At 37.2% G+C, this 17,442-nt stretch overlaps 1 protein-coding gene across 1 annotated transcript in view; it reads right to left on the bottom strand.

Moving 5' to 3' along the window:
* The window catches only part of LOC126236796 (hemolymph lipopolysaccharide-binding protein-like), a 77,139-nt gene extending 60,576 nt beyond the window's left edge, over positions 1-16,563 (bottom strand). Inside the window, exons 1-2 of the mRNA XM_049946383.1 lie at positions 16,469-16,563; positions 2,044-2,211 (exon numbers count right to left, since the gene is read on the bottom strand). Coding sequence (XP_049802340.1) covers positions 2,044-2,187 — 144 coding nt within the window. The 5' untranslated portion in view covers positions 2,188-2,211; positions 16,469-16,563. The remainder of the gene's footprint in view (positions 1-2,043; positions 2,212-16,468) is intronic.
* Between the last annotated feature and the right edge of the window lie 879 nt (positions 16,564-17,442).

Genomic DNA, 17,442 nt, shown 5'->3' with positions numbered 1-17,442 from the left:
GAAGAAATTAACACAACTAATCGAAATATCCATACCCAATACAACAAATGTACAAAAGAAAACAGGAGAAAAAATTGAAAAATACATCCAACTGGCTGAGGAAGTCAAAGACATGTGGCATCAGGATAAAGTTGACATCATACCAATTATAGTATCAACTACAGGAGTCATACCACACAATATCCACCAGTACATCAATGCAATACAGCTACATCCAAACACATATATACAACTACAGAAATCCGTAATTATTGATACATGTTCAATTACCCGAAAGTTCCTAAATGCAATATAACACATACCGTACAGTTAATAGGAAGTGACACTTGATCAAGGTCCGCGTCACTTTCCATTCTCAACCAGACTTAACGTCTGAGAAAGTAAAGAAATAATAATAATATTGAAAGAATATTTTAAAAAATTGTAGAGATAAAATCATCTGTTTCCCATGGGGTTTCTTCACAGCACTGCTGAGCAGTGTGATGGAACTTCCCCTTGCTCAGATAAAGGCTTGAATCCATAATGGCACACTGGTAATGAGATTGCCATGTCAGTTCTCATCCAAATTGTTCCAATCTTCAGTGGCAATTCTTAGTAAGATACACAGAATATGTGGTTGTTGTCAAAACCAAAAACTACTTGTTTCAGTTGATCCCACAAATGTTCAATTTGGTTCATGTCTAGGAAATAGGCAGGCCACTCCATTCTGTTGAAGAAACATATTCATGAGAACAGCATGATGTGCAAGTAAGTTATCATCCATCAGGATGAAATTGTCACTAAAATGTTGGTGACATGGTCCCACTGTTGTTCACAGGATCTTATCCCTGTACCATAGAGCAGTGTATGGTGACCTCATCACAAAGCATCACTCCATCAACATGTTGTTGCACATGTGGGACAGAATGTCAGAGGCATTGTGTATGGTGACCTCATCACAAAGCATCACTCCATCAACATGTTGTTGCACACGTGGGACAGAATGTCAGAGGCATTTGATGTTATTGGGTTGCCTCTAAATTTGTTGTCTGTGATTATCAGTGTACAAATAGATCCAAGTTTCATCCATAACACCAAATTACAATCCGAAGGCATCCATTCTACATGGTTTCTTGCCTTCTGCAACTGAGTCCATGGTGTTGTGGTGTACAGTATGATGCTTGCTATCGTCTTGCAGATCTGCATCATGCTGTAATCTCCTAACAGTTTGATATGATAGATGACATCCTGTAGTCTCTTCAAACACTGAATTCAATTTTGGAGTACTCAGATTACTTTCATTCAAAAGTTGCAGACATCAATCAACCTGTGAATTTATTAGATGTGGGCAGCCTGTGCAGTGTAAGTCCTCAGCACTATCTATCAATTGAAACTGATTCTATGTCTGGACCATATCACCTTGACTCAGTTGCACATGTTGAGCATCCTCCCTGGTTGACAAGCCTTCTGTATGTAATGTTATGATATAGACCCAATCATTGGTCATGACTTCCCTTTGTGGCATGAATTATGTTCATTCACTCTATACAGTTCCACACACATCTCCAGTATGTACATATTTAGCTTTACTTTCAACTGCAATGCTGCAATCCATTTGAGTTCAGCATTCTACCGATAGGTAACATTCATGGTGACTGTCTGTATGTTAAAAAACAATTTCATACATTTTCATGAAATGTGAGGGAAGATTAAAGACTCATGTTACTAAAGATAACTGAAACAGCTAACAGTACTCAGAATTTTAATAACTGTAATGCCCTTCCCCAAAGGAAAGAAGTAAGAATTTTTTAAAAAAGAGGACCAGTAGATATAATGGAAAATTTGTAGGCTGCTGAATCCTCATATGGAAAGAGTCACAATCTACAGAAAGCTAAAAAAACGTAACAAAATCAACATATGTTTCACTTTCCTTTATTATCAAAGCATCCCAAATTTTTCTCTGTATTATTTTGATAATGATAACCAACATACATTTATCAAAATTTGTCATAAAAATACTATTTAAATTCTCTGGAAAGAAATAAAACATTGTAAATTACTCACTTCAGAGTACCAGTGTCCAGTATTATTGCGTTGAGTGGAAACTGAAAATGAGGTTACAGTTTCTTGACATTTATCAGTTTGCAAAGCATGCACGTTTAGTAGTGTGCAGGAGATCACTAGTAACACACAATTACAGTTCACCATTGTAGCTATTGCTGTGTGCTGTACCTGAAAAAGATGCCAAAAAACTTTAACAAAAGCACAAAAAATACAAAAAAATATTATATAAAAGAAATTTCATGACATACGATTTAAATATGAACCAGACAAAGAAAAATTATGTTTAAAGTGCTCTTAGCAGAAATCAACCTGTTAAAAATTTGGAAAAATTTAGAAGTAGAAATTGGAATGGATTACTGTACATAAAAACTCATAGAAGTATACTTACTTCATAAAAGTAGTCTTCAAAAGATAAAAGCTATGTACTTGTACATACAGACATTCCCTTTTCAAAAATAAGAGTTTAATTCTAGTAGAACAATCAAATATAAATAAGGAAATGCTGCCTATAATTATAATAGCAGTATTACCTGTTTGACCTTGTTACAAGAGCAAGCATAATTAGTGTAATAGTGTGAATAACCATAAAGGAAAACACACACACACACACACACACTCACACACACACATACACACACATACACACACAGGTATTTATTTCTGACAATATGCAGTTGCAGTAATATCTATGTATCAACATAAGCATTTAGTGCATTTTGTAAATAAAGCAACATCTTCTAGACAACAATCAATGAAGCTACGAAAATTTCACTGTAATTGCCAAACTCAAACAGTGAAGGAAATTTCATAGCGCACACACCACGGATTTTGGCTTTCATTTATCCATTCAACTGTGTAAATGGAATTTATTTTAGTAGAAAACAACTACACAATTTCAAAATTTAATTTTATCAATATATCAGATAACTTAACAACAAATAATCTTTTTTAATGCTGGTGTTGTACTGAATTAGGAATGGCAGAAGTATACTAATAAGAGCTTTAGAACTCATATGGAGTTTTACCACTGTCATTCTTCCTCTGTGTCATTCATGAATGAAACAGGAGAGATAATGTTACCAGCAGCAATCTCTGACACATGCTATAAGGTAGGTTGTGGAGTATACATGTAGATACAGTATTAAAACTTAGCAAAGTGGGATTGGGCCTCCTGTGACATGTTTCTCAGAATAAAACATGTATCTTTCTCAGGGACCAATACTTTTTTTCCATGAAACCTCCTTCCTGCGACAGTCTCCACTGGGATGTAAAAAGGACACTGCACCTACAGTAGACCATAAAAAACTAAGCCTTTTACAGTAGTCAATGTGAGAATTATGGGATACCCTCCCTTGCATGTGGTGGCATTTATTAAGAACTGGGTTGAGTGAAATATTGCTGTTTAACATTCTCTGATTGATTATTGCAAATCAGTATGTTTATTGTGGCTTACAGTGTAAATGTACACTGTGTTCTGTGCCACACTTAGGCCTAATCACTTTGTTTTAGTGTCTTGCCAGAGCTGCTGCTGATTCTTGGACAGTGTTTCTAAAAACTGTGCTTTAGTAATGTTATAATTTATGTCCTAAATTCTGCCTCCAGACTCCTGTTTGTTTGTGAGAGCTGACTTGGTTTATGTGCTATTTATCCCATGAAGTTAAGAAACGAGTCAGGAACCAAACAATTGGATGTCAAGTATGACAAATTTGTGAAAAAGTGAAACCAAAACTGTAGTGTTATTTGGTATTGATTAAGGTTTTCAGTTTTACAACTACAGACTGGTACACTACCAAAGTGACAGAGAAGAAGGTCAACAAAATCAGATTAATCATCTTATAAATGTAAAGTTACCAAAGTAGTTTGAAACCTAATGACACTTGCTACAAATGACAGCAGAGTTCCATATGTGCAAAAAAAGGAAGAAAGCAGGATGGAGTGAATACATCCTTCTACAGCCACTACAATGATGTTTTTTGCTCATTTATTCACATAACCAGTTTTGCCATATTTAATCTCATCATGAAATATTTTATGATCATTATGTTGGATAAATAAGAGTTGTACCAGATGATAGAGTGCAGCTGAATTTACATTTAACACATGTGATAACAAAACTGAATTTCTTGTGTATAAATAAACAGAAAACTTTGCTATGGAAGATTTATTTGAATAATTTATCTGAGTGTATTGCAGATTCACATGCATGTCCTTTAATTATGATAATATGACATGTCACATACCAGTTAAATTTATGGAACTTACATTTCTTCTTCTGCAATGAAAACCAAAAAAAGAAAAGAAAAAGGATGAGGTGAGAGTACATGATTTTGAAAAAGAAGGTACGAAATCATCACATGCTCTGTCAGGAGAACTTTTTTCTGTGAAAGTAAAATAAGAAATCACTGGAAAGGAAGCAGTGCCAATAAACTTTGGAAGTCAGAAGAGATACATGTAGATATTTATGTATTCTGCAAAACCTATGTTTTGGAAGAGGACTTGGTACAAATAATAATAACAACAGAAGTATTAAACATAGTTATTACAACAATTTGTCTACAAAAAGAAATTTGGAATGCATCTTTAGTTTTCAATCCTGTCATCTGGAGCATCGTGCATGTAACATAACTCATACTGTGATAGGCTTCTTTCAAAATCATAGAAATATGTTACGAATCACATCTTGTAGTCTGGTGTATAGCTGCAGAAATAAGAAAAATTTATTTCATCTAATCATTTTATTGTTTATGAATTACCTTTAACAATGATATAAAGTACACCCAAACTAAAAGATGTTGGCCTTAATATATTTCTGTGGATATTGAGGGATGTCTGCTACAGTTTGAGTTATATTAAATGCATGATGCTCCATATAACAGTACTGAAAACTAAACAAAATGCATAAATTCATCTCACACACAAATTTTTGTAATAATTAAACTAATATAGATAAATAAATATAATTTCTAATGTTGCTTCTCTTAATTTTATGCCATGTTAACACAACCACATGATTCTAGGCATTATTGGCCAAGTTTAATGTGTTCTCATAGTAACTGCACAGCTAGAAAGGTAAGAGATTCTTAGCCATTATGTACTGCCATTATTTCTGGAAAGGCTGCTTCCCCAGTACGGCTCACTTCTAAGTTTACAGACAGATGCAGCATGTTTGCCACATGTGTGACCAGTGCCAACTGAAATGCAGCATGGAAAAAAACACACCTTGGTGCACTCACGCTGTGTAGAGGTAACAGTCTGCAAGTGCACTGCATGCAAAAACACATTATGTGGCCAGCCCCATTCAGCAAATAATGGCCTGTATTTATGTGAATTCTGGCACAAACATATGTGAAATAGAAGCACATGTGGTCATAGTCTTCTGAGTTATAACATCATTGCAATGGAGCAAAATAATGATACAGGAATGTTGATTTTAATTCTTTTTAATCCCATTGACTAATGACAAATTTGTATAAAGAGATGGAAATAATTTTTTACAGTCTTAGCATCGTAAGTGAGGACCATTTACAGATGCTTACATATTATTTGGATGATAACTAATACTACAGATTCCTAAAATCAAATGATATTTATTATTTTTTGGCACATTAAGCTTCTTCCATACAATAATTATAACATGTCTTAGTTGTAATAGGACAAATTGGTACATACCTTGATACTGACATTTTTTTAAAAAAGCAGTCACATTATGCAATTTTTATACAATAAAAATGACTTGCTACCAACTGAATCGGATACTACTAAATCAAAAGGAAGCACTATAAAATTGTAATATTGAATTGCTCAACAGAACTAACATGTGGAGATGAAATACCAGTTCTGCTGACAGGCACATTTAAATATACATGACATTGTCCTATTTTTAGGAACTAGTAGTTCCTTTCTCATGGAGGAGAGAGGGTTCGCTGTGGAAGGTTAAAAAGGAGAGCCAGGTCATTCAGATCCCAGAAAGAGAGGGACCCACCTGTTAGATACTGCCAGTCAAGCTCTGAGTCTATGTGAGCTACTAAATACATACTCTCAAATTACTGTGAATTGCATGGCAGAGGGAATATCATTTATTATTATATCACTTGTTACTCTTACTTCCCACTCCAATACCATATGGAGTGTGGTAAGAATGATCGCAAGATTGCATAAAAGCTTCTGTGTGCAATGTGATTGGCCTAATCTAGTCAACTCTCAGGTTTTCTCAGCATGATTCATTAATGGTGTGCATTCAGGGTGTTCAGCCAAATTGTGGATGCCATTTTATGTACAATATTTTTATGGTCAACACACCTGTATTCTTCATGTCCTGGGCAGTGTTTTTGTATATATTTATCACCTACACTTCAACCAGTATTGTTGGTGCTGTGCTACTATTTATACTCAAGTTTGACTCTCAGCTCCAGCAACAGTTATTCTGTGAAATGTACATTATTTCAAAATTTTCTAGTTATGCTGAGTGAAATGTTCAATGAGATCTTAAGAAACTGAGCTCTGAGTCTAAGCTTTGTTTAAGTTCAAACGTATGTCCTCGTTTATTAGGTTTTCCAGCATCTTTATTTTGATAGTGTAGTGTTGGCAGAAGAGACAACACTGTGTTGCTAGAGGAGGCCGAAATGCACGCGTTTAAATACACGCAGACCGGCGTGAGGTCTGGAACAGGACAATGTCTTGAGAATTGCAATAAAGTATGAAAAGCTTGTAATACTTAACTTTAATCCATAATCGGTGTACATCGCTCTTGTACAGATATAATCTCCATTTCAATATACACTGGTAATGGCGCCTTGCTAGGTCGTAGCCAATGACTTAGCTGAAGGCTATGCTAACTATCGTCTCGGCAAATGAGAGCGTATTGGTCAGTTAACCATTGCTATGAACGTCGGCTGTACAACTGGGTCGAGTGTCAGAACGTCTCTCTAGACCTGCCGTGTGGTGGCGCTTGGTCTGCAATTACTGACAGTGGTGACACGCGGGTCCGTCGTATACTAATGGACCGCGGCCGATTTAAAGGCTACCACCTAGCAAGTGTGGTGTCTGGCAGTGACACCACAGATAGGTTCCTTAGTTACAGTGTCTCAGAAACTTGGCATTTGCACCATAATACTGGTCTAGTCATATTTTATGTTTGCATTCAAGGCAGTGCTGGGCAACAGTTGATTTACTTGGTTGTTTTCATTGAGTGGGTTGCTGATGTCCCTCACACTTCACATCAATTGCTCTAACAGTCTGTTCCACATACAACATGCCACATTCCTATGTGGTACACACACAGATTTTGAAAGAGAATACTTTTTATCTTTGTTGATTTGGATGAATTACACTGGATATCATGTTTTCATAGAATTTATGGAGACTGCGTCAGCATAGGACAGATAAGGGATTCATGATTTCACTTTTTCTTATTTAGTTTCTACCTCTTGCATAGATGCTCTGATTTTCACTGCTGTGTCCTTCCTGTTTTTCAACCTCAGTACCCATTCCTTTAGAACACAATATCTTTCTCTTGATACACAGATAACACATTTGTGGAGTAATCACATGGGGAAAAAACTTGAAGAGTTCTTGTAACATTTAAACTCTATCCATCTTAGTACAAAATTTATTATTTAACTTTAAAAGGAGGGCCTTTTCTTGATGTGTTGGTTAAGAGAAGAATGAATGGGTGCTGGTACACAGTGTATGTAGAAAATCTACTCACACTCCACACTTCAGGTCATCACCATCTGTCACAAAGGAATTTCATGTTAGAGACTCTGGACCATAGAGGGTGAATGCTCTCAGACAAGGAGACTCTCATCATATAAGTACAACACCCACAAAAGAATAATTACTCATATCAACAAAGTGAGAGGGCATTGCAGTCAAAATCCTCAACACATGTGGAAGAGATTGAGATTAATGTTGAAAAAGATAAGCCCAGAATTGTACAAGGGTCATTCAGTAAAAAATTACCCAAATTTTTTCTCAGAACATACTTATTCTAAAGAGTCAGAATTTGGTGACAATATACATTTTTCTATGTAGTCTCCAACACGTTCTATGGCTGTATGCCTACACTGTGGAAGAGCATGTATTCCCTTCTGGCAAAAGCTCCTGTCCTGTAGGCATACCCATGTTTTCACTGCACAACTGACATTCTCATCATCTTACAAGTGTGTTCCTTGTAGAGAATCTTTAAGCGCCAGTTTGCATGGATAATGGTAACCGAACAATTCAGCCTTTCTGGAGCAGTGGCTGTAACAGGGCATCCTGAGTGTGGCTGATCATGGAGCTCTGTTTCTGCATTTCCTGAGACTGTAACTGTTTTTACCCATCACCTAACTGTACTCCTATCAGCTGCAACATCACCATACACTGCACAAGAATGTTTATGGATGTTCACCACAGTTTCTTTTTATGCACACAAGAATTCAATAACAGCACACTAATTGTAATGTGAGTTATATTAGACACCATTTTGATGCTGTACTACAGCTCTGCCGTCTGCCGGAACAGTTAGAAACTTCACTGGCGCATAGAACAAACATCATATGTGAAGCACCAACAAGGACATTTGTTTGTGTATATTAATGGCTTGTTTAAAACATGTGGGGCATTACTTACTGAATGACCCTCATATATCTGCCTTATTCTGGCCCAGTCTCTGTCATGGATCCAAGGGGATGAGAGGTTCATAGGAGTCATAACCTGCCCTCCCACAAAAAACTTTTGAGTGAAATCATTTAAATTTTTACAAGTATCAGTTTTCTGGTTTCTTAGCTAACTTTTCAGTGATAAAGTAACATGAAAACCAAGTCTCAAAAATGGCAAGAAACTAGAAATGTTAAGGTATATTTAACACAAGGCACTTACAATTTATTTGTTTAAAGGCTTGTCTATGTGAATTGGGTAGCAGCCTGAGTGGGACAGTAACAAACTGTGACCCTTGTGAGGATACAGGTGACTTTTTTGAAACATAGATGAGGATTTGAATACTTCATCAGCATAAACCCTCACCTAGAATTAATCTATGCCTGCTCAGTCTTTGTAATGTTTCATCTAAGGCACTGAAATCCAAGTGTGTATGTGAATGTGGTGTGTCTTAAGTATAGAAGACTATCAGAACTTCAAGGAGAGATGCAAGGAAGTTCAGCAACACACCCAGCTAAAACAACCAAGAAAATTAACTGTTCTGACCATTGCTTCAAGTATAATCATGAAGTGAAGTACTATCATGAGACCATTTTCATGCTACTAATGCCAAGTTCCTGGGAGAGGAACAAAATTAAGATGTTTAAAAACTTAATAAATTGAGACAGAGGTTCCAATTTATACAAGGCTTCGAGTCTGACATGAAATTTATTAAGATATCACTGGCTGCCTCAGCCACCAAAGCTACAAAATGCTGAGAGAAGGTAAATTTCACAGAACAGCAGTGCAACCTCTTAAAAATGTGTATCAATTGATGCAGCACTTGCTTTGATTAGAGCTCATTTATAAATAACGATCCCACACCAACAATACTTCACAGTCTGGTTGGATTTCAGGCAGCTAGTATACATAAGAAAACAACTCACATCAGCTGAAAAAGATGACAGGGTCTGTTATAACAATATTATGCCTAAAGTGGAATCAACAATTCGGCAGATTCCTGGAAGCACACTATCAGTCTAATCTTGTCTTTGCATTCTTTATGAGAGTGATATGTAGGGAGCTTAAGTACAGTTTTTGGTTATTCTCTTAATGCAGTTCTCACAACTTTGTGAATAGGCTTTTGTGGGACAATTGGCGTCTATCTTCAGATGCCTACCATTTCAGGTTACTTAGCGCTACTGCAATGTTCACCTGTGAGACAAGCAAACATTTGACCACTCTTGCTGCCTTTATTCGAATAAGTTAAATATCCCTTGATAGCCCTTTTGATAATGGTTCTACAAACTTGAACAATATTCTGAGATGGGATACACAAGTGTTTTGTGATGACTCTCCTTTGTAGATCAATTGCACTTTCCTAGTAACCTGTCAACAAATAATAGTCTGCCACCTGATTAATCTGTGACTAAGTTTCCATGGTAGTTTAATTTCATATTATCCAAGTTGTTGTACCAGATATTTGTGTGAGTTGACTGATTCCAACTCAAATGTAATGAGTATCTCCAACAGAACATGCCAACTAGCATGGATTTCAAAAACATTGGCCATGCATAACTAAACTTGCACCTTCCTCACATTTTATACTGAATGAATGGAATGAGGAGGTCAGGTAGTTCCAGTATTTATTAATGAAAGTATAGTCTTAGGGAGTATCATATGATATCTGTGACTTGGTTGAAGATTTATTGTTAGGGAGCACATAGAATGTTGTCTAGGATGGAGAGCCATTGACAGAAACGTTAGTAACGAAATAACTAACTGAAGTATGTTTGTTCCTTTGCTGTTCATGTTGTATATTAATCACCTGACAGATACTATTAACAGTAAACTACTACTTCATAGAGATGATGCAGTTATCTGTAGTCGAGTATTGTCTTAAAAAGTCAGATCTTGATTAAATTTTGAATGGGTACAGAGATTGGTGACTCACTATAAATTTTCAGAAGTGTAAAATTATGTTTTCCACAACATGAAAATAAATGTAGTTTCCTATGGCTACAGTATCAGAAAATTATGATAGGGAATAATCAACTTATTCATATACTTGTTTAATTGTATAGATGAAAAAATCTGCTCACCAAATGGCAGCAGAACACACACATAAAAGACTGTTGTGATTTGCAAGCTTTCAGAGCCAGTGGCTCCTCCTTCAGGCACAAGGGTTGGAGGGGAAGGAAAAAGGGGGAAGGAAAAGGACTGGAGAGGTCTAGGAAAAGGGGCAGATTTCAAGAAAGTCACCCAGAACTGTGGGTCAGGGGAGACTTATTGTATGGGATGAGAAGGAAACTGGGGGACTGCTTTGGATGAGATTTGAAAACCTGAGAGCTTAAGCTTTAAGCCTACTTGAAGAAGGAGTCACTGGCTCTGAAAGCTTGCCAATCACAAGTATTTTATGTGTGTGTTCTGCCGCCACTTGGTGAGTAGATTCTTTTATCTATCCAAGTAAATAATTTATATCTAAAAACAAAGATGATGTGACTTACCAAACGAAAGTGCTGGCAGGTCGATAGACACACAAACAAACACAAACATACACACAAAATTCAAGCTTTCGCAACCAACGGTTGCTTCGTCAGGAAAGAGGGAAGGAGAGGGAAAGACGAAAGGATGTGGGTTTTAAGGGAGAGGGTAAGGAATCATTCCAATCCCGGGAGCGGAAAGACTTACCTTAGGGGGAAAAAAGGACGGGTATACACCCGCACACACACACATATCCATCCACACATATACAGACACAAGCAGACATATTCAAAGCCAAAGAGTTTGGGCAGAGCTGCCAGTCGAGGTGGAAGTGCAGAGGCAAAGATGATGTTGAATGACAGTTGAGATATGAGTGGCTGCAACTTGAAATTAACGGAGATTGAGGCCTGGTGGATAACGGGAAGAGAGGATATATTAAAGAGCAAGTTCCCATCTCCGGAGTTCGGATAGGTTGGTGTTAGTGGGAAGTATCCAGATAGCCCGGACGGTGTAACACTGTGCCAAGATGTGCTGGCCGTGCACCAAGGCATGTTTAGCCACAGGGTGATCCTCATTACCAACAAACACTGTCTGCCTGTGTCCATTCATGTGAATGGACAGTTTGTTGCTGGTCATTCCCACATAGAATGCGTCACAGTGTAGGCAGGTCAGCTGGTAAGTCACGTGGGTGCTTTCACACGTGGCTCTGCCTTTGATCGTGTACACCTTCCGGGTTACAGGACTGGAGTAGGTGGTGGTGGGAGGGTGCATGGGACAGGTTTTACACCGGGGGCGGTTACAAGGGTAGGAGCCAGAGGGTAGGGAAAGTGGTTTGGGGATTTCATAGGGATGAACTACGAGGTTACGAAGGTTAGGTGGACGGTGGAAAGACACTCTTGGTGGAGTGGGAGGATTTCATGAAGGATGGATCTCATTTCAGGGCAGGATTTGAGGAAGTCATATCCCTGCTGGAGAGCCACATTCAGAGTCTGATCCAGTCCCAGAAAGTATCCTGTCACAAGGGGGGCACTTTTGTGGTTCTTCTGTGGGAGGTTCTGGGTTTGAGGGGATGAGGAAGTGGCTCTGGTTATTTGCTTCTGTACCAGGTCAGGAGGGTAGTTGCGGGATGTGAAAGCTGTTATCAGGTTGTTGGTGTAATGGTTCAGGGATTCTGGACTGGAGCAGATTCATTTGCCACGAAGACCTAGGCTGTAGGGAAGGGACCGTTTGATGTGGAATGGGTGGCAGCTGTCATAATGGAGGTACTGTTGCTTGTTGGTGGGTTTGATGTGGATGGACGTGTGAAGCTGGCCATTGGACAGATGGAGGTCAACGTCGAGGAAAGTGGCATGGGATTTGGAGTAGGACCAGGTGAATCTGATGGAACCAAAGGAGTTGAGGTTGGAGAGGAAATTCTGGAGTTCTTCTTCACTGTGAGTCCAGATCATGAAGATGTCATCAATAAATCTGTACCAAACTTTGGGTTGGTAGGCCTGGGTAACCAAGAAGGCTTCCTCTAAACGACCCATGAATAGGTTGGCGTACGAGGGGGCCATCCTGGTACCCATGGCTGTTCCCTTTAATTGTTGGTATGTCTGGCCTTCAAAAGTGAAGAAGTTGTGGGTCAGGATGAAGCTGGCTAAGGTAATGAGGAAAGAGGTTTTAGGTAGGGTGGCAGGTGATCGGTGTGAAAGGAAGTGCTCCATCGCAGCGAGGCCCTGGACGTGCAGAATATTTGTGTATAAGGAAGTGGCATCAATGGTTACAAGGATGGTTTCCGGGGGTAACAGATTGGGTAAGGATTCCAGGCGTTCGAGAAAGTGGTTGGTGTCTTTGATGAAGGATGGGAGACCGCATGTAATGGGTTGAATGGTAGCACTTTCGTTTGGTAAGTCACATCATCTTTGTTTTTAGATATATTTTTCCCACGTGGAATGTTTCCCTCTATTATATTCATATCATTAATTAAATAATTTTATCAATAATTGATTGTTTTCATTGTTATATTCATATACTTGGGTTTATCAATTTGTAGGGTTATGAAATGAAATGATCACACAGGATCAACGGTAGGTAAAGCAGGTGGTAGACTTCGATTCATTGATAGAATACTAGGAAAATACATTCAGCCCACAACTGACATTAGTTAAAAACCAAAACAAAAATGCTGAGAAACCTGTTTGTTGACAGACATCAACTATCCCTTAGAAGCTGCTTGAAAAGTTTCAAGAACCAGCATTAAGTGAGGAACCTAGGAATGTACCACAAACCTCTATGCATCACTCCAACATGGACCACAAACACAAACTAGGCTAATTACAGCAAGCACAGAGGTATTTAAACAATCTTTCCTCCAAACCATCAAATATGAACGGAATGGGAAGAAGCTGGAATAGGTGGTATAAAGGAAGGTACCCTCTGCCATGCACTTCACAATGGTTTTCAGAATATAAGTGTTAGTGTAGATGTAGATGTACATGTAAATCTAAATGTAAATGTAGATGTAGTTCACTTTCACCCGTGCCTTTCAGGATGTCATATGAGAAAAGCATGAGTTGGATTAAGCATGACAGACATTTTTGGAAAACATACTGGTTGTATGAAGGTAGTCATTTTGTTCAAGATAATTCATTTTGATAGATTTTAGAATATGTTCTTGGATTCTACAAATGATGGATATTAACAAAATTATTTGGTAGTTTTTTGGATCACTGCTGTTACCCTTCTTGTAGATGGGTATAACCTGTGCTTTCTTAAAACCACTGAACACAGCTTTAGTTTGAAAATTTTTTGTTATGTTGTGGTTAAAATGGAATCTGATTCAATTGGAAATTCTGTTTTAAAGCTGCCAAGGAGCCCAACAACACTAAAGCCTTCTTTTGGTTTTGTGAGAAATCTTTCAATAAAATTTTGCTATGGTACTTTTAGCAACAATGCCATACATATGAATGGAAGACATGTATGAATTGATATGTGTAATGTCACCTACACACAGCTAGGGTACCTGTGGCAGAAGCACTGCTGATTTGTGAATTTGTATAGTGGACATATATAAGGCTGCCTAGTGGTGGTCTCTCTCTTAGTTGCTGTTATCTGATTCACTTCAACCAGTGAACTTCAGTTGCTTCTACTGTTTACTGTGCGCATAGTGCTACAAAAATTAATGAATGAGTGGTTTAGAACAGTGCTATGCTTAATGAAACTTCATTTAATATTAGAATTACTATGTGCATGCATAGCATACTAATAGTGCTTTGGCTTTATCTGGGACCATCTCATATTACATTGTATTTTGGCTTCTATGAAGTTCTGCCAAGAACTGTTAATGATTAGTTTCATGGACTGATAGACAATTTTAATTTGCTATTAAGGAAGTATATCTGAATTCAATAAACTTTATTCATTCTAAAGTGAGGTTTACAACACTAATCATTCAAGGCTCCACACATTACCCTATCATCAGCCCAGTGGATTTCATTCAGACTCATTCTACCTATACCCCTACACTTTGTTTTACACCTATTATGCAGTTGTTCCTCAAATTTATAAGTTTTTTCACTGAGACTAAATAACATGGAGGGTCCCTCCCATTGTAAACTGTTCTACTAGTTACTTATCTCTCTAGTACTTAGTCAACTGTTATTTAAACTTGAACCAATGTCCCTCTATATGATGCTGTCCAGAGGTAAATGTTTTAAATTCCTCTTTGAGATATGACATGACTGCCCCTTTAATTATGTTACTGAAAATGTAGGTATTTCTTCTTATTTTAGTGACTCTTTGTACTTAAGTAACCATTGTTATTACAACTGTCTCAAGGTCACTGGCAACAGTTTGAATATGGAAAAACCTAAAGAGGTCAGGTATATTTGTTGTCATACAATCTAATGTATTTCCATCATGCAAGTCATCTGAACTGCTTATTCCAATTACTTTGCAGAGAAACCATTTAATATTATTCTGCAGAATATAACATCACATCCACCAGTAACTGTAAGTATCCAGATCTATTATTGGATGATTAAAGTCTCATATGTTAATGACAGTATGTTTGGGAAACATATGTATTAGTGAGTTGATGGTTACTATGAAGTTTTTGGTTGTATCCAGGGCTGAGTCTGATGGTTAACAACGGGTCCAATTACATGTTTATGCCTGCACTTTATACTGAATCTTTCCCAAACATTCATGTATGCGGCTCCAATTCCTTTCCAAGTGGATTTAAGTTTCGTATTTACTTATATGGAGCACCTGTTTCCCATTAGACTTTTCTTTCAAAATAACTATTATTTATCCCAAAAACTGTGCTTGTTAATTTCTGACTTTAACTAGCTTTCAGTACCTAGTATTATGTGAGCTCCAGTGCTTTTAAGTATTGCTTTAAATTCTGAAGATTTGTTATGAATGTTTCAGCAGTTGATTGCTAGGATTTTAATAATTTCATCTGTGTGTGTGGTGGGAGGGGGGTGGGGTGTATGGGGGAGTGGGGGGGGGGGGGCATTATTTGGGCCTTATACTCATATTTCGTGGTCTCCTGTAACTATCAACCTGAGTTGAATTCTAAATGAAGTATTATACATAAAACTGCTTGTTGTACTGCTGGATATAAAGTAAAAATTGAGTCAACATTCAGGCAAACTCAACAGATGTTCAGTCCATCAGGTTTTGTATCTAAGTGTCCCTCATTATGCATTATGCTGACTGATGACGATGGTACTGTGTAGTTTTTCATACTGCTACTCCCTATTATTTTATATAATTATCTTTTATAGCTATGGAGGTGAGATAAATCATGCATTCATTCAGCAGAAGTTAGCAGTAAACATACTATGTGAAGTAAACAACCACCAACATTACAAAAGCCTCTTCCAAGCTCATGGAATAACTGTACTCAATCCAGTACCTTTGTTCCTTAACTGAGTTTGTTGCTAATAATAAATATGGCAAATACTAATTTATATTACTATAACACAATAAAGAAAAAAATTAGTAATCTGATGAGAAAATATAAAAAAAGAACTTGACAATTTTTATGGTTTTCATATTTCTTATCTTGAGAAATCCAATGCACTGGAAGGAAATTAGAAGTTTAGGAGTTAAACAAAGTGCAGAAACAAGACAATTGACTGATTCATTGGTGCTACCACACCAACAAATACTACAATGAAAAACATACTTAAAAACAAGAAGCAATTAAAAAAGTGAAAACTCTATAGTAAAAAAAAAATTGTTTTCTGAAACTATTGTGAATTCAGTGTTACACTAAAAATAAGTACAGAGAGTGAGGGCATTAATTCTATGACAAGCACAACATGTAACTTACATGAGGTTTAGACACACAATGAATATCAAACTGTGCTGTGTTTCAGTTCCTAGTACACTGTGACAGAGGAATCCATACCGTGGGAAACTTCCTTCTTCTAATCTTTCATAAGGAAAAGGATATGTTCATTGAGGCTTATCTGTCTATCACATGTCCCGCCAAATTTCTCCCACTGTATGGAATCATCTTCTGGGATAATGTGCCTACAGTAGAGGAAGTATTTATTCAGCAAAAGTAAGTGGCAGAAAATGTGTGAATGTGATAGCTACACAAATTTCAGAGGCATCTTCTAAGATTTTGGAATTTGTAAACTCCATTCCTAGTACAATTGTTTCTTCAGGGAATATGTTGCTACTAATGAAAATCTGAAGGTGAAATGCAGTTTATACTAACACAATACAAGACAGAAATGGTTCCCATGTAGAGTTTGTCACCTTGTTTATGATTCAGATTGGGTTTATGTACTTTCATATAGCCATCAACAAGCTGTCATTCAACACACACCAGGAATCTATAAAAATTAAAAGTGTACCTTATTACATTCCTCATCTACAAATTTATGTCCGCAGATTGAAGATTCCGATCAGCTGAATGACAAAAAGCAGAGTTCATAGTAAACATCTGTTAGCTGTTATGGCCCATAGATAAATTTTATATTGCAATAATTATCAATATGATCACATGCTTATTACACTAGCAATAGAAGATAAGCAGGAAACACAAACCTGCATTCAGAGCACCCTCAGGTTCTAAAAAGGCTTTTGAAGAAACTGACCACAACTCCCTCTTTGAAATGTATTTTTATTTTGTGAAATTATCTTGCATACTACCCAGGGACTGATAATCTATCTACAACTTATATAACTGCTAATGTAGCTTTCAAATAATTGTACATTTCCAAATACAAAACAAATACTGTGCAATTAACTCACTTAAGTCAGGAGATTATTTCAACCCTTGGAACTAGGTGCCTG

This window comes from Schistocerca nitens, chromosome 2 (genome assembly GCF_023898315.1).
Source record: "Schistocerca nitens isolate TAMUIC-IGC-003100 chromosome 2, iqSchNite1.1, whole genome shotgun sequence".
NCBI lineage: Eukaryota > Metazoa > Arthropoda > Insecta > Orthoptera > Acrididae > Schistocerca > Schistocerca nitens.
The sequence above is the reverse complement of the archived record's forward strand: the minus strand, read 5'-3'. Positions and strand labels throughout refer to the sequence as shown.